The 23,492-nt window shown below is 41.2% G+C and overlaps 1 protein-coding gene across 1 annotated transcript in view; it reads left to right on the top strand.

The window, feature by feature from the left end:
• The window catches only part of LOC134347544 (cell surface glycoprotein CD200 receptor 1-B-like), a 64,400-nt gene extending 46,285 nt beyond the window's left edge, over positions 1–18,115 (top strand). Inside the window, exons 4-7 of the mRNA XM_063049898.1 lie at positions 140–424; positions 4,363–4,483; positions 15,286–15,310; positions 17,407–18,115. Coding sequence (XP_062905968.1) covers positions 140–424; positions 4,363–4,483; positions 15,286–15,310; positions 17,407–17,493 — 518 coding nt within the window. The 3' untranslated portion in view covers positions 17,494–18,115. The remainder of the gene's footprint in view (positions 1–139; positions 425–4,362; positions 4,484–15,285; positions 15,311–17,406) is intronic.
• Positions 18,116–23,492: the final 5,377 nt, after the last annotated feature.

Here is a 23,492-nt window from a genome sequence, read left to right as displayed (position 1 = left end):
TAATAATTTGCATGTTATTAATAAATTCCTATAACAGCCAATGTACAATTCTGGAAAATATCAGTTAGAATGGTTGATGATTCAATAACGATTTCAACAATGACGTTTTCAAAACAAAATGTTTTTCTATCTTTTCCAGTTCCTCCCACTGTATCTTTAAACATTGAAAACAAATCAAATGAAACAGCGGCTATATGCATTGCTTCAAATGGGAAACCAGCTTCAGAAATTACTTGGCACCCAATTAATATAGGAAACACCTCAGTAAATAATACCATTTATGGAAACAAAACCATTACTGTACAAAGCAAGTATATTATAACCACCCACTTCTTCAATGAGCAGATAATATGCAGTGTAAGCCACCCAGCATTTAATGGAACACAAAACTATACAATTCCACAGAGCAACAGAACTCCAAACAGTAAGTAGACCTAACTGTGTGCATTTTCATAAATGATCTGATTCTGTCTCCTTGCTGTTCATAGAAACTATAATTAAGTAAATGTGTTGGCACATAGCCAAGTGGTTAAGGCGTTTGTCTAGTGATTTGAAGGTCGCTAGTTCGAGCCTTGGCTGAGGCAGCGTGTTGTGTCCTTGAGCAAGGCACTTAACCACACATTGCTCTGCAACGACACTGGTGCCAAGCTGTATGGGTCCTAATGCCCTTCTCTTGGACAACATCGGTGGCGTGGAGAGGGGAGACTTGCAGCATGGGCGACTGCCGGTCTTCCACACAACCTTGCCCAGGCCTGCGCCCTGGAAACCTTCCAAGGCACAAATCCATGGTCTCACGAGACTAACGAATGCCTATGAATTAAGTAATGGTTGGCTTTGTCTGGAATGTTAGATTCACATGGCATCCAGGTTGAGCTAGGCAACTGGATGCAAAATTGACTTAGTGGAAGGAATCGGAAGGTGGTGGAGGAGAGCTATTATTCAGATTTGAGGCCTGTGACCAGCGGTATGCTACAGGGATTATTGCTGGGACTACTGATTTTATTAACTGTATTGATAACTAAGATGATAGGGATATTAACACATTTAATAACCTTGTGGTTGATATCAAAATTGGTGATGCAGTGGACTTTGAAGAAGGTTATCTAGGATTACAGTGTGATCTATATACAGTGGTGCTAGAAAGTTTGTGAACCCTGTAGAATTTTCTCTACTTCTGCATAAATATGACTTAAAATGAGATCAGATCTTCAAATAAGTCCTAGAAGTTAGATAAAGAGAACTCAATTAAATATATAACACTCAATAAATAAATGAAAAAGTATAATGTTTTCTAATTTATTTATTTATTTGGGTTCTCTTTATCTAAGTTTAGGACTTGCATGAAGATCTGGTCACATTTTAGGTCATGTTTATGCAGAAATAGAAAACATTCTCCAGGGTTCGCAAACTTTCTAGTGCCACTATAAAATGGTGAAGGGGGCTCAGCAAAGACAGATGGAATGTAACTCAAACAAGTCAAGGTGTTGCACTAGGGTGACATGGTAGCGTAGTGGTTAGCATAATGCATTACAGTACCATCAACCCGGGTTTGTTTACCGGACACTGTCTGTAAGGAGTTTGTATGTTCTCCTCGTGACCACGTGGGTTTCCTCCACGTGCCCTGATTTCCTCCCCAGTCCAAAGACATACCAGTTGGTAGGTTAATTGGTCATTGTAAATTGTCCCGTGATTAGGCTAAGATTAGATCAGGGGTTTGCTGGTCATCACAGCACAAAGGGCCAGAAGAGCCTGGTCTATACTGCATCTCAATACATAAATCAATAAATGAATAAATGAATAAATAGATTTTGTCTGTTAAGCCAGGCAGGCACCTCATAGTAAATCATAGGACCCTGGAAAGCGTTGTATAACAGAGAAACCTAGGGGTAACAGGTACATACACTGCCTAGTTCTCTAAAAATAATGATATTGTACAGGTAGACAGGTTGTTGAAGAAAGCTTTTAGCATGCTTGCCTTCATGATCAGGGCAGTGAGTAAAGGAACTGCAATGCAATGTTGCAACCGTACAAGTCTTTGGTGAGAATGCCCTTTGAGTACAGCGTGCAGTTCCAGTCACCTAGCTATAGGAAGGATGTCATTAATCTGGAAGGGGTGCAGGAAAGATTTCCAAGGATGTTCGCTGGACTAGAGGACTTGAGTCATAAGGTGAGGCTCAATAGGTTGTTTTTTCTTGGAGAGCAGGAGGAGGAAGGGCAACCTGACAAAGGTATGTAAAATCAGAAGGGACATAGATAAGGTGGATGGCTACAGTTCTTTTCTTCAAACCAGGGGTATGGGAGTCTAAAACTGGAGGGCAAAATTGAAAGTGAGAGGAGAAAAAAATTAAAAGGATCTTACTTTTTTTTCCCAGAGAGTAATGCAGATAATGAACTACAAAAGGCAGCTGTGGAAGCTGAGTACAATTGTAATGCTTCAGAGATGATTGGATAGTTACAGGGGTAGTAAAGGCTTAGAGGGGTTTATGCCAAATGCAGGTAAATGGGACATGCTGAGGTAGACAAATAGTCAGCCTGGACAAGTACTGAATAACACCATGACTCCTTAAGAGTAAACATAAATAATTTGCAGCAATTTAAAGAATTTTTGAATTTATAATAATGGGTTTGTCTGTAAACCATAGTTTCTGTAATAAACAACTCACAGAGAGTTTGGCTTAAACTTAGTCATTGTATTATAAGGTTGCTATTCACATTTCAAAGCGCTGCAGTGAAGGTACAACCTGGACCTGTTTTTGAAATTTTGAATTCAAATTGTGGGCACCAAATCTGATATAAGATAGTGGCCAATTTGAAAGCATCTGAAGGTATTCTGCTGAGCAATAAAATACTGTGGTAGTAGCAATAGTGGCAGTAGTTGTGTAACTAGCAGAATTACAGACATATTAGTAGGAAAGTGATAAGGGAACTCAATGCAAATGTCAGTATGGTTTCGATAAAGATTTGTCATGTTGCATACCACATTTTCAAAGGTCTTTGATAAAGTATCAAGAGAATGGTTAGAAAATGTAGAGTAAGAGGGAAAGAGTTAGAAGGATAGCATGAACATTGACTTCTCTAACTTCCGCTAATGCCCCACCTCCCCCTCGTACCCCATCCGTTATTTATTTATATACACACATTCTTTCTCTCTCTCTCCTTTTTCTCCCTCTGTCCCTCTGACTATACCCCTTGCCCATCCTTTGGGTTCCCTCCCCCTTGTCTTTCTCCCTGGACCTCCTGTCCCATGATCCTCTCATATCCCCTTTGCCAATCACCTGTCCAGCTCTTGGCTCCATCTCTCCCCCTCCTGTCTTCTCCTTTCATTTTGGATCTCCCCCTCCCCCTACCACTTTCAAATCTCTTACTAACTCTTCCTTCAGTTAGTCCTGACGAAGGGTCTCGGCCTGAAACACCGACTGTACCTCTTCCTAGAGATGCTGCCTGGCCTGCTGCATTCACCAGCAACTTTGATGTGTTTTGCTGGAAGGATAGCACATTAGCTAACAAAGTGATGGGAGTAAAGAGAAGTTATACTGAGTTAATCGGGAGAAAATGGATATTCAAAAGGATCAAGTGATAGGACTGGTGTTATCTATAATTACTTATTAATTATAATTATTAATTAATTATAATTATTTGGAATTGGGAATTAGCAGCTTAAGAGTTTTTGATAAGGCAAGAACAAGATTGGTAATTGTAGGTATAGACCCTCAAAAGCAATCTGATAAACTGATCTATCAGCAAAATTAAAGAACGTCTGTTAAATTGGCATCATCAGCAAGCATTCAAAGAAATTAGCTAAGAAGTGGAAAGCAGAGAGTTGTGACAAATGTCTGTTTTGGTCAGATGCAAAGGAAGTCTATAATAAAGTTTCCAAGTGTTCAGTCAGAACAAGACGGTAATACTTAGGTTATGGTACACAAATCTTTGAATAAGCCAACACACGTGTACAAAGCAGGTTGCAAAATATGTGGGATCATGGGTTTACACCACAGTAGGTAAATAGTTTAGATACTTTCAAAGGGAAAAATGGAATAAAAAGATGTGTCTGAACAATGTGTTGAGATGGATAGAATGGAAAAGATTTGTGTAGAGTCTAAGCACCAATACAGACTCTTCAGCTGTTTCTATGTTGTACAGTATATTCTATGTAATTCTACAGTATGTACACATTTAAATAGAAAAAATAACAATATGACTAATGTAGTCTTGGTTCACAAAGCTTCCCAAAGAATTATCAAATCTTTGTAAAGTAGCAATGCATCATGTTAACATTTTATTCCATGTTGAAATGATACAGTTTATGATTCTAGCAAAAACCAACTTAGCAAATAAACTAAATTATTGCTTCTGTCTTTACAGATTTAAGGCGCATTTCTATGTATTTATTATGTGCATGCCTCATTAGTGGTATCATGATAGGCTTTCTGTGCATCTTTGCAGTAATATATTTTAAACATCTACAAAAGAAAACTTCTATCAGGTGAGCTGAGAATTATATGAAATGTCTTTACTATCATGTTGAGGGAAATTACAATTTAAATGCGCATTTTTCTTTTCTCATCGGAACAAAACGTAGAATTTTATCCTGTTACTGGTGATGCTAGCAGAGCCTGCTCACTACAAGTCTGTCCGTGAGACTCAGAGTTCTTACCTATATGCTTGTCCCATAATGGCCACAGATGACAGTCCTTATTACAAGAGGTTCATTAAAGCAGAAACTGCTAGAAACATTCAGCAAATTATGTAGCAGTAGCGGAGAGTGAAAATTTAAAAAGTTTCACCCCATACCTCTACATCAGAATACATGGGTTTTCTGTTTTAATTCTGTAGAACTCAACAATGAAGCCACTGAAAACAAAATAAGAAAGAAATGGAATTGGATTACCAAATCATTATTGTCCATCTTTCTGTTCCATGCTAGATCAAAAAACAGTCCCTCATTTCTCAAACAATTCTTTTATGTGTTTTAGGGAGTTATCTCACCAAAATTTCATAACCACCGTCTATGCCTCCTGCTACAGGGCCTTCATCCCCAAACCAAAAGATGCGAAACCCTCTCACTGGGGCTCGTAACAAACTTGGCTCGTCAGCTAACTCTGGCTAACAGCTACGAGACTCTGCATCACATGGGTACCAGTGAGAAGTCCACCATCAATAAGCAACACACGTCTAGGGTCGACATGATTCGGGTTCAACCAAACAGGGAAGTTGGAATGTTCTGATGAGAGAATGAAAATATTAGTGAATGCTGTTTATATACAACTCCATGCACAGTTCTTGCTCGCTAGGAAATAACAGATCCTACACCAGCATACGATTACAGTGGAAGTATTTTTACCAATATTTCAACTTTAACAACCAATTAAGAGAAAAAGAAAAGAGACCCTTTAAAGTTAAACCAGTCTAAAAACGCACATAAACATTGGAGCTCATTTCTGTAGTAGTTGGGTGTATCGCTTTACTCACGGCGGTGAACTCCTATCACCGGCCACAGGTCAAAATACCTTTGAAGAATGTTATGAGTAAATTGGTAAACTCAGGAGTTTTGGCACTTACTCCTTGAAACCATTTGTCTACAAAAAGCACTCCTTGCAATTGGGTCTCCCCTTTGGGTGGGATCCTCCAAGTGTCTTCCCTTGTGCTCTTCTCTGCACCTCCTAACAAAAGATTCCAAATCAGACTACTGTCCTTCAGAAATCTGATCCTGCCCAGCTCTCTCAAATGTTCCATCGCATTCCCCACCCACTCCGATTGGCTGACACAACATTCCTAAGCTGAGCAAATGCCCTTTATCTCAGTGAAGTCAAAACACTAGCCTATGAAGCTTAACTAACTGAACACACTATGTTTGCACAAAACTGCTAAAATAAAATGACCACTAGCATAACAGTAGAAATACAACTTTAACCAGGGCATTACATTCTCCCCCGCCACCACCCCCCCCCAGCAAATATATTCATGTCCTCATGATTTTGTAAGCCTTTTGAACTCAGCAAACTATTATTAATATTCAAATGGTTTTCATGATTCCAGGACCCCCAATCCATTTGTAAATGGAAGTTGCATATCTCACTGTTGGCATTGACGCAACACTCTGTTTCCCAGGTGCATCATATGCCAGCCTCTCTGTGGGCTTTCTGACTCTCCAAGACCTCCTTATCTCACCTTCAGCTTCTTCAGCCTCAACCACTCCTTTTGACCATTTTCTTCGGTATGTCTCTCCCTGTCTGTCACTCGTACCTTCCAGCGACTCAGCTCACCCTGCCCCCTGACTGAACTCAGCTTCATCTCCAATTATATTGGAGCCCAGTTTCCCTTCACTGTCTATTATCATGTCTGACTCTGCACTGGTAGCGCACCCTGCCATATCTGAGTCAGGCTGGGATATTCCGACGTTTCTTCATCAGTTCTTGGGAATTTTGCATAAGGTAAAACATATCACACTCCCATTTCCTCATCCTCTGAGTCTGCACAGTATTCAGTGGTTGGATCCTCTGGTTCCTCTTCAAGTCTTTCCACTGAAATCACACTATTGTCAGCTTGTTGCCTTTCTGTTCTCCTTCTTCCGTGCAGAGTTCTTCTACCAGGTGTAGGGTCCATGTCAGACTCTGGGTCAACATGTACTCTTTTGCCCCTGCCCTAGGGGCAAAGATGATTTTGGTGGAGAGTTTTGACAGGACCGCTCCCATCCTCTGGCTTCACCCAGAAAACTGGCAAATTTGGCAACTGGTAAAGAATAGAAACGCAGTGACCAGCCAACTTATGCTTCCTTTGAAGCCCCAAATTTCTTATTAAAACTCTGTCTCCAGGCATCAGTTGAGAGAACCTGATCTTTTGATAATATCCCTTCTTGTTTCCCTGGTTTTGCTTGGCTACCAGCTCAGAAGTTTTTTGCAGTTCTTTCCTCATGTCAGACTCAAACTTAAGATATGTCTTCTGCGGCAAGTTTTCACCACCAGTTCCAAAACAAAGATCTACAGGTAATCTCACTTTGTGTCAGAATATCATGAGTATATCGTCAGTATAGTGGGTATAGTTCATTCTGAGTACAATTGTAGCACTGTGCCAAATGTCCAATATGCTGGATTCACTTGCTTTTTTTGTTGGTATCCAGAGTTCCAAGTATGTCTAGCTTGAATCTTTCAGGCTGAGGATGACCTTGAGGGTGATATGGCTTGGTCCTTGCCCTCTCGACTCCAAGCATGCTCAGTAACTCATGTATGAGCTGACTTTCAAAATCCCTTCCCTGATCACTATATCCATCTCGGGAGGCCATAATGAACAAAATATTTCTCCTATAACATTTTGGCTACTGTGAATGCCCTCTGAATCTTTGTAGGGAACGCTTGAACGTATCTAGTGTAGTGATCCGCGATGACCAAGACATTCGCAGAATCGGTTCTATGGAAAGGAAATCCATACCTACTAAATCAAGCGGTCCCGTTCTTTGTAAATGAGATAATGGAGCAACTCTCCTAGGCAGCATCTTCCTCCGAATACATCGGATGCACGACTTACAGTACTCTTCAAACTCACGCTTCATTCGGAGCTACTAGAACAATTTTGGACAAATCCGTAGGTCTCGGCAAATCCCAAATGACTGAGTCATCATGAAGTGACTTCAGTGCAATCTGCTGGTGCTCCTTAGGCTAAACCAACCAGGAATGCCAAGGTCAGTAGTGGCGCTGCTGTGCTTTCTTCGCAATAATATATAAATGATGGGTCCATGACAGGTCATCTAAGATAGTTTCATTAAGGAATTTAAATTTACTGACTCTCTCCACCTCTGATCCTCCCGTGATTACTGACTTGTGGACCTCTCTGGCTTCTCTCTCCTGAAGTCTACAACCATTTTCTTGGCATTATTGACATTGAGTGAGAGATTGTTGTTATGACACCACTCAGCCAAATTTTCAGTCTCCCTCCTGTATGTTGATTCATCACCCCCTTTGATACAGCCCACAACAAACAACAAACTTTGATATGGTGTTAGAGCTGTATTTAGTCACACAGTCATAGGTGTAATACAAGTAGAGCAGGGAGTTAAGTACACATCCCTGCAGTGTTCCTGTGCTGATGAAGACGGTGGAGGAGATATTTTTGCCAATCCAAGCTGACTGGGGTCTACAAGTGAGGAAATCCAAGATCCAGTTGCACAATGGGATATTGACGCCCAATTCTTGGAGTTTCTGATTAGTTTTGAGGGGATGATGGTGATAAATGCTGAGCTGTAATCGATAAAGGGCATCCTGATGTATGCATCTTTGCTGTCCAGATGTTCCAGGGTTGTATGAAGAGCCAGCGAGATGTTATCTGCTGTAGACCTCTTGCTTCTGTAGCACACCTCTATCAGGCCATTGTCTTGGCTCTGATTTTCCCCACTGTAGAAAACTAGCACATTGCTTTAATACCAGAGGCAGGAAAATTTTCCCACTCTCTGTCCACGGTTTATTGCAAGCACCTCATGTGAATGTCGTTACAATGCATCCGCATCAATGCTTCAACTTCCTGGCTGATATTTAATGCTGAAATCATAAGCGGACAACACCACTAACCAGAGACCTGTGGTATCAAACCTGTCAGTAGAAAAGACATTTTCACATTCCAACATCTTCTCCGTATGTCTTCTTCTCCATTCCTTGGGTATCAGAGAGTCAACAAAGTTGAATGACTTTGCTGTCAACTTCCGAATCCAGGAGACTGTCTTGTCCCAGTTTTCTCACCAGAAAACTAGACACTACCATCACAAGGAAAAGATGTGCAATCAGCATCTCACGTCTGAGGGGAATGTCTCTCCCCAAGGTATTCTTGATGATCACTGTCATCCTGTTTTGTGTGGACAGCCGAAGGTTTCTGCAGTTCAGGTCTCACCAGCACTCCAGCAAGTAAGCAGGACTTTTCTTCATGATCTCCAGAGCATCTACCAGGAGGGCCAAGGCATTGGGCATTCAAGCAAATTTGGGCATTCCTGTCACTCTACTTACTCCTCCAGGACATAACCTTACAGGTTTGGACTAGTTGTACCATACAGTTCCTCATCTATGTTCATCATCCTGCTTAGGAGGAAATTGCACCTTCTCAAAAGCAGCTTGGATCACTGGGTGAATGGATAAGCTTTTGAAAAACTTCTCCATTTCCTTCTCCTTGCATGCCCCCACGTGCCTTCTCATGATGGAAGTATTTGTTCCCACAAGAATGGAAGCTTCTCCTTTCTGGATGGGATACGGGTAGATACGGGATATGGGCTGGTGTATCAATGTCTCAACTACTCCAACATCTGCTTCTGAAAACTCCAGTTTCAACAAGTAACCATTGTATATATAATCATCAACACTAAGCCCCCAAATCTCAAAGTCACTGAGTGGTGTCAACGGTAAATGCGCCAAATACTAGTTGTAAAAGGATCTGTAGAGATGAGAAACTTGAGAACCTGTGTCAAGTATGGCTTTAGCATAAATACCTTCAAACTGCATGGATACATCAGAGACAAGAGAAAATCTGCAGATGCTGGAAATCCAAGCAATACACACAAAATGCTGGAGGAACGCAGTAGTACAGGCAGCAGCTATGGAAATGAATAAACAATCGATACTTTGGACTGAGATTCTTCATCAGGACTGAAGAAAAAAGATGAGAAGCCAGAGTAAGAAGGTGGGTGGAGGGGAGGAAAAAGTACAAGTTAGTAGTTGATAAGTGAAACTGGAAGAGGGGCAGTGGTGAAGTAAAGAGCTAGGAAATTGATAACAGAAAAAGATAAGTGGCTGGAGAAGAATGAATCTGATAAGAGTGTAGAAGATCATGGAAGAAAGGGAAGGGAGAGGAGCACTAAAGGAAGGTGATGGGCAGATAAGAAGATAAGGTGAGAGAGAGAAGCAGGAATGGAGTTGGCGGCTACCCAGACAGAATATAAGGTGTTGCTCCTCCAACCTGAGTGTGGCCTCATCATGGCAGTGGAGGACATGGATCGACATGTCAGAATTGGAATGGCAAGTAGAATTAAAATGGATGGCCACTGGGAGATCTGCTTTTTCTGGCAGACAGAGCATAGATGCTTGGTGAAGATGTCTCCCAATCTACGTTAAATCTCACTGATATTCAGGAGGCCACACCAAGAGCACCAGATACAGTAGATGACACCACAGACTCACAAAGTGTCACCTCACCTGGAAAGATTGTTTGGGGCTCTAAATGGTAGGTAGTGAGGGAGGAGGTGTAGGGGCAGGTGTGGTATTTGTTCTACTTGCAAGGATAAGTGCCAGGAGGGAGATCAGTGGCCAATATCGGTGGAGATACACGAGCTGACATTAACCAAGACACCTTGTCTTGCAGTTCTTTCACTTCATTTTACAAAACTCCTACTTGTGTGACATCAGAGGTCGCTTCAGCAAACAGGGGTACAACTGAGGACATTAGCTGCCTGTTGGAAACCCTCCACTCCTCCATCATATTTTCCTCCTGTCTTACTTCTCTAAGTAGCTCAGCAAGTGAGGGAGGAGGGCACATCTTGTAAGTCATTCAAATACATAGAGCAATCATGTCATGTAACAGCGCATTCCTCACAACTTGCCCCATCCTTAAGCTATTTATCTCAGCCAGTTGAATGGTGCATTTACGGCACAATGCAGCTGACTCTCTAGCCTGAAAAGGTAGACAGAAATGTTCTTCTCTTCCTCCTGGAATGTGTACCTAAACTTCTTCATAAGATCAGCTAGGCTGTCTATCATGCCAAAAGATTTTCTAACGCTTGCATAAAGTTAACTAATGTGACTAACAGGTTTTCTGCCTTTAAGGATCTCAATTCACCAGCAACTGGACCTTTTAAACTCTCTATCAGTCACTGTTTTTCATATTATCTGAGCACTGCTTCTCATCCAGTAACTAAGATGTCTGTTCTGCTCAGGCATCAATTTCTTCTTCTCCATTGGGCGTGGGCTTAACTCCAAAGAACATTCCCAGCCAATAATAACTTTGGCTCTCTGCAGGGATGCTTCAGCATTTATTGACCAGTAATGTAATAGCCCAGAATTTAAATCAGCTGCTGAAGGACCCATTAGACCTCTCACACCAGACAATTCCTTTCCCTCACTTTGCATAAAAGAAAACTTGTATTTATAATCTTCACCCTCAGCTGCATTCCCCCCCCCCCCCCAAAGCTATGGACCAACCATGGCCCTACCTCTCCAGGTGAACCTATCCCATCAGGCAGCATGACTTCAGTCACGTCACTAGTAGTCTGGACTAACACGACACCTTTACCAGCTGATTCCTCAAAACGTCGTTCAATCTGTGTAACTTTCCCCAATACTTTTACAGAGCCCAGCACTCTAAGTAGCAGTTCATCGGGGATTTGGACAGCAACTCAGCTCAGAACACAAGTGAAACACCCTGGTTTCTTTGGCTGTGTATGTTTAAGGAAGACACTTTCAAGTCCTGCCAAACTCATGGGATTGAGACAGCTCAATCCCACCCCAAACCCAGGTTGTGTGGATGCTGTGTAATTTGCTATCCCAAGACAAATTAGTGCTATGAGATAACAGAGAGTACACTGCATATGATTAAAGGAATTATACTGATGAATCTTAACTTAACTAACGGGTTAGTAAGAAATAACAAAGAGAAAAGGGCCCATTCTAATTAAACAGTCAAATGTGCACAAATTGGAGCTCATCTTAAACTTCTCTGTCACTCACGTCTTTCACAATCCATCTTGAACAAACGGGTCTCCCACAGGATTGTATGCTACGACCCCACCCCCACCCCTCCAGTTCTCCGCAGCGTCTTCTCTCTCCATCTCCTGCCGAACAAAACCCCAGGCCAAACTTTAGTGGCCCTCACCAGAGCAACCTCCGCTTAATTCGACCATCCTAATTGGATGGCATACATTTCTCCTCATCTCTTATCTTCAACAATAACCCAGAAAGGCTGAAAACAAGCTGCTCTTACAGAACTGCCACAATGAAATACATACAGCATAACAGTAAAAATATGAAACAAGGCATTACACAAGCATTACGGTGTTTTACACTTTTTGTATCACACCAGACCTTACCTCAGAAGTATTGGTACTTCCTCTTTGAAACTATTTGTTGGCATAATGGACCCCTTGCAATACAGTCTCCCCTTCGGGTGGGATCCTCCAAGTGTCTTCACTAGACCTCTTATCCCCACCTCCTAACAAAAGTCCCCAAACCAGACTACTGTCTTTCAGAAATCTAATCCTGCCCAGCTCTCTGAAACGTTCCATGGCATTACCCCCACCCCCACCACAATTGGCTGACACAACATTCCTAGGCTAAGCAAGCACTCCTTACCACAGCTGCAGTCAAAACTCTAGTCTATGAAGCTTGACTAACCAAACACACTGCATTTGCAGAAAACTGCTAAAATAAAATAGCCCAACAGCATAGCAGTAGAAATACAACTTTAAGCAGGGTATTACATATTTTTCGCTGTTTTTGGAGAAAGGTGGATTAACAGAAGAAAGATGTGCTGAACAGGGCTAGGTTAGGCACATGGCATTCTACTTCTGAACTACAAGCTGAGGTACATCCGGATCCAGCTGACTCAGATTACAGAGCAAAAAGAATTCAATCCAACCTGGCAGTATTATCAGGATAAAAACTGCTATCAGTGTTTTCCTCACCAGTTAAATGGCTGTACCTGGATATGCAATGGAGTTCCTAATAGAAGTAGATTCATCCACTTCCACCTAGACGGTCCACCACAGCAGGACAGGGCAATGTTTGAAAAGCAGTTTGATTCTCCAAGGTCTAAGGATATAGAGAATATACTTTACTTTATACTTTATACTTCATTGTTGCCAAACAATTGATACTAGAACGTACAATCATCACAGCGATATTTGATTCTGCGCATCGCGCTCCCTGGAGTACAAATTGATAGTAAATAGTAAAAATTTAAATTATAAATCATAAATAGAAAATAGAAAAGGGGAAGTAAGGTAGTGCAAAAAAGACCAAGAGGCAGGTCTGGATATTTGGAGGGTATGGCCCAGATCCGGGTCAGGATCCATTCAGCAGTCTTATCACAGTTGGAAAGAAGCTGTTCCTAAATCTGGCCGTATGAGTCTTCAAGCTCCTAAGCCTTCTCCTGGAGGGAAGAGGGACGAAAAGTGTGTTGGCTGGGTGGGTCGTGTCCTTGATTATCCTGGCAGCACTGCTCTGACAGCATGCGGTGTAAAGTGAGTCCAAGGACGGAAGATTGATTTGTGTGATGTGCTGGGCTGTGTTCATGATCTTCTGCAGCTTCTTCCGATCTTGGACAGGACAACTTCTTGGACAGGTATAGACAATAACCTGTGATAAATTTAAGCCCACAAAGGCTTTTCAAGCATATTGTGGACACCCCTGAATCTTCCGAGAATAAAGTCTTATTTTTGAGACCACAAAGGTCTGGAGATATAGATAACCAGTTGTTGCTGATGTCCACAAATGGACAACCGAATCTGAAATACTGTAGCGGATTTTCTCTGTAATAGTATTTTTGGCCACTGAATTAATAATCTTTTCTACAACACATCTCTCCACCACAATGGAATGTCATCTCCAATTCATTCTCCAAGTGTATCAGTACACACACTTTCCATTCATCAAATCTCCCTTCAGTCTTTTCCAAAAAGTGGTGTGTTGTACCAGAAGCTTCAATACAGAAATTCTTGTTGAAAGTAATGTCAGGCTCTGTGGGCCTGATCTTGCTGATGAAGATCATTGCCTGAAACCCCTCACCCTATCACTCAACATGAGTGCACGTGAAAGCACACACAGACACACACATCCCAAGCCAAGGATGTAAAGGGCCATAATGCCAGAATTCAGCAGCATGGTATTAAAGACAGCAGAGTTCTGGAAGCATAGAGAAACATCGTAATCCAGTAACAAGGGGAGACAAGGCTCTGAAGACTGACTATTGACTTCAGGAAGAGGAAACTGGAAGTCCTTGAGCCAGTTCTCATCAGAGGTGCTCAGGGTCAGCAACTTCAAATTCCTCAGTTTTATCATTTCAGCAGACCTGTCCTGGGTCCAGCACATAAGTGCCATTACAGAAAAAACACGACAGTGCCCATACATCCTTAGAAATTTACAAAGATTTGGCATGCTATGTAAAACTTCTACAAACTTCTATCGATGTGTGATGCAGAGTATATTGACTGGATGCATCACACCCTTGAATGGAAAAGCCTACAAAATATAGTGGATATAGCCCAGTGGGCAAAGCCCTCCCCACCAGAAAGCATATTTACAAGGAGCACCATCATAGGAAAGCAGCACCTAGGACCCCACCATCCAGGCCATTCTCCCTTCTCACTGCTGCTATCAGGAAGAAGATACAGGAGCCTCCAGACCCACACCACCATGTTTAGGAACAGTTAGACTCTTGAACCAGAGGGGTAACTTCACTCACCTATCACTGAACTATTCCCACAACCTAAGGACTCTCTTTCAAGGACTCTTCATCTCATGTTCTCTATATTTGTTGTTTGTTTATTTATTTATTTGTTTGTTTGTTTGTTTGTTTTCCTTCATGTATTTGCTCAGTATATTGTCTTTACGCACATTGGTTGGGACAGTCTTTCATTGATTTTATTGTGGTTCTTGTATTTACTGTGAATGCCTGCAATAAAATTACTCTCAAGATTGTATTTGGTGAAATATATGTGCTTAGATAACAAACTTACTCTGAACTTTGAACACTCCAAAAATCCAGGTAGCTGGCATCTCACTGTCATACCTTCCTTACTCACCCCAACTGCATATGACGGGGCTGTTCTGTTCTTGGCCTTGATTTCTGACCACCAACTTGTGCATTTTTCATGCCAGCATTGTGGTTATCATTGGTGCTTTCTGTACACCATACAAGCTCACCGCCCCACCCTTGAACACATGGCAGCTTTCCTTCCATCCACAAGACATCCATGATTAAGACATGGCCTCCTGTAATTTTCTGAGCCATGTGACAGTTGGTGCCCACTATTCCATTTACTTTTTCCCAGGGAAATTCCTTTCCAATGACTGTGTGGTTGAATTTATTAATTTCAGTACTTTTCTCCCGCTATACAGACATACAGTATAGACTATAATAATGATGACACGACAAAGTAAATGCCTTAAAATTAATTGCTTTATGACAATTATTGGTGTCTTTTATGTTTTATTTGTATTTCATTTTACAATCACCAAGTATTCACACAACACTTAGAAAAGCAAACAAATGCTTAAAATCTTAAAATATTTCATTGTCAGCTTTGCTTTCTCCCCACAGAAGTACTTGCAATTCTGGACCAACTGAGGTAAGTATAATTTATAACAACTTATATATTTAAAACTATAAAATACTAGTGCTTTAACACCAACATACAGTGTTTACAGGCTTTGAGGAGTAAGAGAGACATGTCATTTTTAAAAAATTGTTTGTTTAATTTAGCTTTACTGTTAGATTTTCTTAACCTTGCAGATTTCGTTTGCAATTGTAGGCGAATACTCAAGGGCCAAACAGGTAGTCTGTCAATCCTCTGGTAAATTAGATACCTAGTAGAACAGTTTGACTGACCTTACAATCAGTTGACTCAGAACTTGTAATAAAAATAGCAACTGCTGGAAACACTAAGTCAGTCATATAACATCTGTGGAAAAAATGAAGTGTTTGCCAAAGGGTTTTTGACCTGAAACAGGAGGTTTGTTCCTCTATCCACAGGTGTTATCTGACCTGCTCAATGTTTCCATTCAGATTCCTGCTGTCTGTTTCTGCTTTTTATTTCATTTTTTCAGCATCCAGTATTATTTTATTATTTTCAGAACTTGTGCTTTTAGTAGATTTATAAGAGCAGTGAAGGATCATTATCTTCAAAAGTCATCAATTCTGTTCAAATGGAATGGCCAAAGACCAAAATGAATAGGAATAGAATAAGAATATTATCTCATTAGGGACCTTAAAAGAGATCTTGTGGAGGAGGAAGGCAGGCAATAAAAGTAGATTAAGATACTGTAATGAAAAGTTTGGCCACATTCAAGGTCAGGGGAAACTTGATTCTGAGGTGATCCAGCCCCTGTCACTGAGAAAAATAGAATTACTGAGGAGTCTTTCAAGATATGTGAGTGGTACCTCAAGGCTGTAAGATGACTAGAGATATAGCCATGGTTTAAAAAAAGGTGAGAGGAGTAAGTGTACCTGGTGCTCTTTCTAGCATGCTTCCAGGTTGTCCACCTGATCTGATGTGGGGATATGATGAGTCAGAAGACTACAGACTGCTCCTGATGATGCCCTATAGCCTCTCACAGATGCTCAATATTGAACACCTAGAGCATTATTATGGTGGCCAGGATTTTGTTTGACATCATCTGTGACAGTTTGAGTATCTTAATAAAATAAAAAATAAAAATAAACCTAAGTTGAGAGAGTGACCGCCACATTCAAACTTTTCTTGATTTTAAAAAAAACTTGACTAGTTGAGTATATTTAATATTTTAGTATACTAAAGCTGTAAAGTACCTGGGGATGGAGTAGGAAAGTGGAACTGAAGAGGAAAATAGGTTTTGATCTTGTTAAATGATGGCATGGACTCGAAGGGTGGGAACACTTTATTTCTTTTTCTAATTCTCAATGTTATCAGATTTGAAATCTACCATCAAATTGAAATAAGAAATCAAAGCAGGTAAACAAGGACAGAAGGAAGACTGAGTTTAGGAAAATAAGTACTGGCAGAGCAGTGATAAAAAGTTGTCAGTCTCTTTCTAAAACACGGCATGTATTAGGAGTTCTATAATACCTATGCTGAAGGATAAAAGTGAAAGAAACAGTAGGTAGTAGATCTAAATCTGTAATTTCTCAGTCAAGCAAAAGAATAATCAACCAAACCTGATGTTAAAGTGTACATTGTGCACAGTAGGAGATTATTGAGTTGAAATGAAGCTGGCCTTCAAAGCTCTGATGTTTAGAATTATGAGGAAGGATAGTAAATTTACTTTCTCCGGCTGGAAAAGAAGGGATCCGAGTGTTTGGATGCAGGTCCTGCTTGGGAAAACTATAAATGGACGGAACTGTTAATTTGAATTTTGCTTCGCCATCAGTCTATCCTATTTAATTCCACCCTTATTCATTACTCCTTCAGTTTTAGGTTAGAGCTTTTCTCCCTGATGTGCTGGGCTCCAATTGTTGTGATATGAAAAATGACTCATATTTGAAATAGTAATTCTGCTTCCCTCCCCACAGTTGCTACTCAACTAGCTGGGAATTTCCACCATTATACTTATTATTTTTATAATTACTGCATTTGCAATGGAGTATTGAAGGACTTATTCATAGTTGCTGTCATCAAACTGTTTTATGTCTGCTACAGTGCCAATGTTAAAAATTCCTATATTAAGACTTCACTATTTTTGCTTCTAGGGTGTAACTCAATCAAACGGACCTTTTATACAGATGGAGAACCTCATTTATGATACATTACAGCCAGAAGAAATGAGGCAACCATGAAAGTATTCTGCTCAATCATATTACACATTTTTGGACCAGATATAATAAAATATTTATCCCATGCCATTATATTTAATACTACTATAAGTTTAGTGTTATAAATGTGTCAAAAAGGGTTCAGAACTAATCAGGAGTATCCAAAATTAGCAAAACCTCCAAGCTGCTTTTTTATATTTACCACATCAACAGATGTGTTCACCAATATGTGGTGATAAGCAAACAGAAAAACATGCAACTGCTCTGCTCTGCTCACAACCTGACCCAAGCACCTGATAAACAGAGAATGCCTACTATCAGAAATTAGTCATTATAGTCATTGTCTGCCATAGTCAGCTATAACCAATAAAACCTATTTCTTATAGTCAGCCATCATGTACACATCAGAAACAAGATAAAATACTCTCCATTCAGTCATAACAATATGATGCTAGCTATTTGTGTGTGTCACTCACATCAGCTTTCCCTCCCCATTAGCAACAATCTATCACTAAATACTAATCAACTTGCCAACATCAAGGTTGATGGGTGGGACACCTGATCATCAAATTCACATCTGGATATAAATGATAATAATTAATAAAATAGATTAAAGGAGGACTAACAGCTGAGTGTCAAGAGTAATTCTGAAGTGTATGGAACAATCTACCTGAATTACTTCGTGGATAATCCTTAACTTCTCGTAATCGCACAAACCAGTCATATGGCTTTCCACTCTTCTCCTGTGACATGGATAAATTGTAAACAGCAAAGAGAACGGGGCCAGGTAATGCCCATGCCGTACTGCTGGAGATTCGAAACTTGGGCTAGTGCATCTGTAGTTTAGCTTCAGTTCCAATTCTGACATCTCCTTGTCAAAATGAAACATTTTTCAGTAATGGCATGTCCATAAAAAGTAAAGAAACTCCAGTCTGACTTGTTAGACCGTTAAACTTAGGCCATTTGGCCCATCGAATCTGCTCCGCCTTTCTTTATGGCTGATTTATTATCCCTGTCAATCTCAATTACCATCAAATCAGTCCTCTTCTGATCAAAAACAAAGCAATTGAACACCTCAACTGTGGTATCAAGTGACACTTTTTCGTTAATAACTTTCTCACTGCTGGCTAGTTTGGTCAGTGACAAGAAGAAACCATTTTTTTCCCTCCACAATTGAACAGGAGAAATGGAATGGCAGTGATTGTTGTTAATATTAAGTCAACTTTTGATCAAGTTTTGCAATCAAGAGCCCTGGAAAACTTGAAGTTTTTGAGAATTGGTGGGGGGCGGAATCTCTCCATTGGCGAGAATCAAAATTCATCATAACTAGAAGCTCACTTGGACCAACTAAAAGTGTATTCCAGGAGCAAGTCAAAGTTTGGGTATCTTGTGGTAGATGAACCAACCTTGACTCCCCAATACTTTTCCACAATCAACACTTGGAATGAACACATTGCTGCCTGACTGGATGATTTCGGCTACAAGAGTAACAATCACCAGAGACAACGAAGTGTTTTGTAATTGTACTGCAACCATCAGCTTGAATATTTAATATTGTCACCAGTGACCTACCTTGCCCACCATCTACAAAAAATTGCAATGTTCTTTCAGCAGCACTTTCCAAATCTGTGAATTCTATCACCAAGGACAAGAATATATTGTATTGCCAGCATTTGCAGGGTCTCCTGCTGGTTACACACCAACTGTAGATGGAAATTTTTCATTTTTCCCCCAGTGGACTAATTCCTGCAATTCCTACCAACCAGCACTGAACACTTTAATTGGAAGGGCTACAATGGTTCTAGAGGGAGGGCCATCACAACCTTTTGAAATACAGTCAAAAATGGGCAGTAAATACCAGCTTTTCCAGCAATGCCCTACTCCCAACAAATGACAAAGCAGTGTTACTGAACTAAGAGCAATGCCATCATAGTGAGTAGAAAACAAACTGTCAAGATGCTTTGCATTTCTCTAACTCCCATGCCTATCTATATCTCTCCTTAAGCAGCTGCATTCTTCAAGAGTTATGGAACATTTTTTTCTAAGTTCAACCTCTGAAAGTCAGAAGAGTGTATTTTTATGCTTATATTTACCAACAATATGTACCAAGCTGTATATAGAGTGTAAGTGAGCTGCACGTGACAAGTAAAAATATATCAGAGGAAATGAATAAGGCATTTGGCACAGTTCTGAGAGATGGTTCAGAATTTACCTGAATCATGTAGCTGTTAGGTGATGATGTCTGTTTGAAACATCCTTGTGTTAGTGAGCAACGACAGCCTCACTGTTTCATTGATAAATCTGGGCCTCAGTACAGACCAAAAAGCTAAGTTAATAGCTATTGGAAATGCATGGTTATTATAGAAGATGAATTAATGAGTAAATATAATGAGTAGTTTTCATATTATCTATTCAAAAATATTAGCCTCCTATTTCTGTATCTTTCAGTGCATTGCCTTCTAGTGTTTCCCCTTTGAAATGGTCTTCAATAAATCTTGTTCATGATGCTTTCTTTTAAATCATTCATATTAACATCCAGTGTTATAAATAGAAGCTCATTGTAGATATAAATGGATATTCAGTGCTGTCAATATAAGTCAAGATGACCCTTATTATAAAGTATTTTTAATGTAGTTCTTACAGCCCAATTTTGTAGGGAAGTTCAACAGGGGAATGAAGTCTCAGCAAGTGAAATCCAGAGCTGGGTGGTATACCTCAGGCAGGTTTCCAATTGCACCTAATTGCAGATGTCACTGTCCTGCAGCTTGCCACTTCTCCAATTCCTCATCTAGAACTCAGAGGATACCCACAGTGACTACAAACATGCAGCTATATCATTAACCTTTGAACTGACCCCCGTAACTTTTACCCCAACCATTTCCTGAGCTTTGCCTTCTCCAATAATCACCAGCCCACTAACTCATCCTGGTAGTTACCATCCACAAAAATCCCAGGCATCAATGCTCATCATTCCCCAGCCCAATTCCTGCCCACAATGTTTGACTGTCAACCTCCTCCTGCAGTCATCATTGGTTGTTGTCCCTTGTAGATCCTGCTATCAAATCCTACAGATACTAACCAATATCCCTACCTTCAGCTGTTGGCCATCCTTGTCAATCCTTAGCTATTGATTTCTCCCAAACCCAACAATGGCTACACGCAGTTCCAATACCATCTTCAAATTTGCCATGTTGTTGGACAAATCAAAGGTGATGGTAATTCAGTCTAGTGGAATGAGATAGGACACCTGGTTGAGTGGTGCTGCAACAACTTCTCAGAGTCAACAAAATTTGAGAGCTGATTGTTGAATTCAGGAAGGGGAAGGAATGCAATTACACATGAGTCTATATTGGGTGGACAGAGTTTCCAGCTTTAAATTCCTGGGCGTTAACATATCAGATGATCTGACTTGGGTGCAGCACATAGATGTAATCATAAGGAAAGTGCACTAACATCTTTACTTTCTTAGGAGGTTTGGCTTGTCACCAAATACAATACAAACTTTGGCAGATATACCGTTGAATGAATCCTGACTGGGTGCATCTTGGTCGGGTATAATAATTTAAAAACACAGTAATGTAAGAAGCTGCAGATGGTGCATCTGCCCAATACATTAAAGGCACGTCCCTCCCCACCACTAAAAGTATCTCTGGAGGATTGAGTATTCATCATCAAAGACCCCAACCATTCAGGCCATGCCATCTTTTTGCAGCTACCAACAGCCAGGAGAAGCCGTAAGTCCCACACCCACAGGTTCAATAACAGTTCCTTCCTTTAATCCATTTGGTTCTTGAACCAATGTACAAGACCCGAATCAAAGACGAAAACATCTGCAGATGCGAGAAATCCAAGGAACACACACAAAATGTTAAAGGAACTCAGGTGGCATCTATGGAAAAGAGGAAGTATTCGACGTTTCAGCCGAGACCCTTCATCAGGACTGGAAAAAAGACAAAGGGCTGGAGAAGGTGTATCTGATAGGAGAGGATAGAAGACTATGGAAGAAAGGGAAGGGGGAGGAGCACCAGAGGGAGGTGATGGGGAGGTAAGGAGATGAGAAGAGAGAGGGAAAAGGGAATGGGGAATGTTGAAGGAGGATAACCTGAGCGTAGCCTTTTCACAACAGTAGAGGAGGCCATGGACTGAATGGGAATGTGAAATAGAATTGAAATGGGTGGACACTGGGAGATCACACCTTTCTCTAGGTGCTCAGCGAAGAGGTCTCACAATTTATGTTGGGTCTCATAATAAACAGGAAGCCACGCTGGGAACACTGGATACAGTAGATGACCCCAACAAAGGTGAAGTGTCCCTTCACCTGGAAGGACTATTTGGCGCCCTGAATAGGAGTGAGGGAGGAGGTGTAGGGGCAGGTATGGTGCTTGTTCCACTTGCAAGGATAAGTGCCAGGAGGGAGATCACTGAAGAGGAATAAATGATAAATGCACAAAGGAGTCGTGTAGGGAGTTATCCCTGCAGAAAGTGGAAAGTGGGTGGGGGGGGTGAGGGAAAGGTACTTTGTGGTGGGGTCCCTTTAGAGATGGTGGAAATTACAGAGAATTATGTGCTGCATACGGAGGCTACTGGCATAGTAGAAGAGGACATGATGAACCCTATCTTTGGTGGGGTGGCAGGAGGATGGGTTGAGGGAAGACGCGTGAAATGGAAAAGATGCAGCTGAGGGCAGCATTGATAGTGGAGGAGCAAAAGCCCCTTTCTTGAAGAAGGAGGTAATCTCATTAGTTCTGGACTGAAAAGCCTCACCCTGAGAGCAGATGTAATGCATGCGGAGGAGCTGACTGAAGGGCATGGCATTCTTACATAAGACTATAAGACCATAAGACCTATGAGCAAAATTAGGCCATCTGGCCCATCGAGTCTGCTCCGCCATTCAATCATGTGACAGGGTGGGTAGAGATCCAGCTAGCTGCTAGAATCAGTGGGTTTATAAAAGATATCAGCAGATAAGCTGTCTTCAGAGATAGAAACAGAGAGATTGAGAAAGGGGATGGAGGTGTCAGAAATAGACCCAGGTAAGTTTGAGGGCAGGGTGGAATTTGGAGGCAAAGTAAATATAATTGATGAGCTCAGCATGGGTGCACGAAGCAGTCACAATGCAGTTCTCGATGTGGCATAGGGAAAGTTATACAGTGATACTGGTGTAGGCTTGGAACATAGACTGTTCCACATAGCCGACAAAAAGGCAGCCATAGCTGGGACCCATGTGAGAACCTGTGGCTACACCTTTGGTTTGGAGGAAGTGGGAGGAGCCGAAGGAGAAATTATTGAGAGTGAGGACCAGTTCTACCAGACAGAGGAGAGTGGTGGTGGAGAGGAACAGGTTGGGTCTGTTATCTAGAAAGCTTTAAGGCCCTCCTGATGGGGAATAGAGGGGCTGGACATCCATGGTGAAAATGAGATGATCAGGGCCAGGGAACTTGAGGTCATTGACCAGATCCAGAGCATGTGAAGTGTCACGGATGTGGGTAGGAAGGGACTGAACCCAAGGGGAGGAGGAGGTTGTGGATAAATAGAGTCAAAGTATGCAGATGTAAGTTCAGTGGGGCAGGAACAAGCAGAAACAATGAGTCCTCCAGGATGGGCAGGTTTGTGGATTTGGATAGGCGGTAGAAGCAGGTGGTGTGGAGTAACGGAACTATGAGGTTGGTGGTAGTGGATGGGAGATGACCAGAGTTAATAAGGTCAGTGGTGTGAGGGACAATGACCTGGTGCTCCTTAGTGGGGTCCTGCTCGAGGGGTAAATAAGAGGAGGTGTCTGAGAGTTGTCACCTGGCCTCAGCAAGGTAATCAATATAAGCTGGCAATCCTAATCAATTCAGGTTAGCAACACTCTGACCATTTGACCACTTTGCACTAAAAATTGACTTTTTGGTGTAATTGTGTTTGTTCTTGTAAAAAATGTGTAAGTTTATGCTTTCTTTCCCCCTTTGAATGCTGCTTATATATTGCTATGTGCCTTTGATGCTGCTGCAAGTATTTCATTACACCTGTGAATTGATGTG

Source organism: Mobula hypostoma, chromosome 6 (assembly GCF_963921235.1).
Source record: "Mobula hypostoma chromosome 6, sMobHyp1.1, whole genome shotgun sequence".
NCBI classification, from domain to species: Eukaryota; Metazoa; Chordata; class Chondrichthyes; order Myliobatiformes; family Myliobatidae; genus Mobula; species Mobula hypostoma.
Note: the sequence above shows the minus strand (reverse complement) of the source record. Positions and strands in the feature narration are given on the sequence as shown.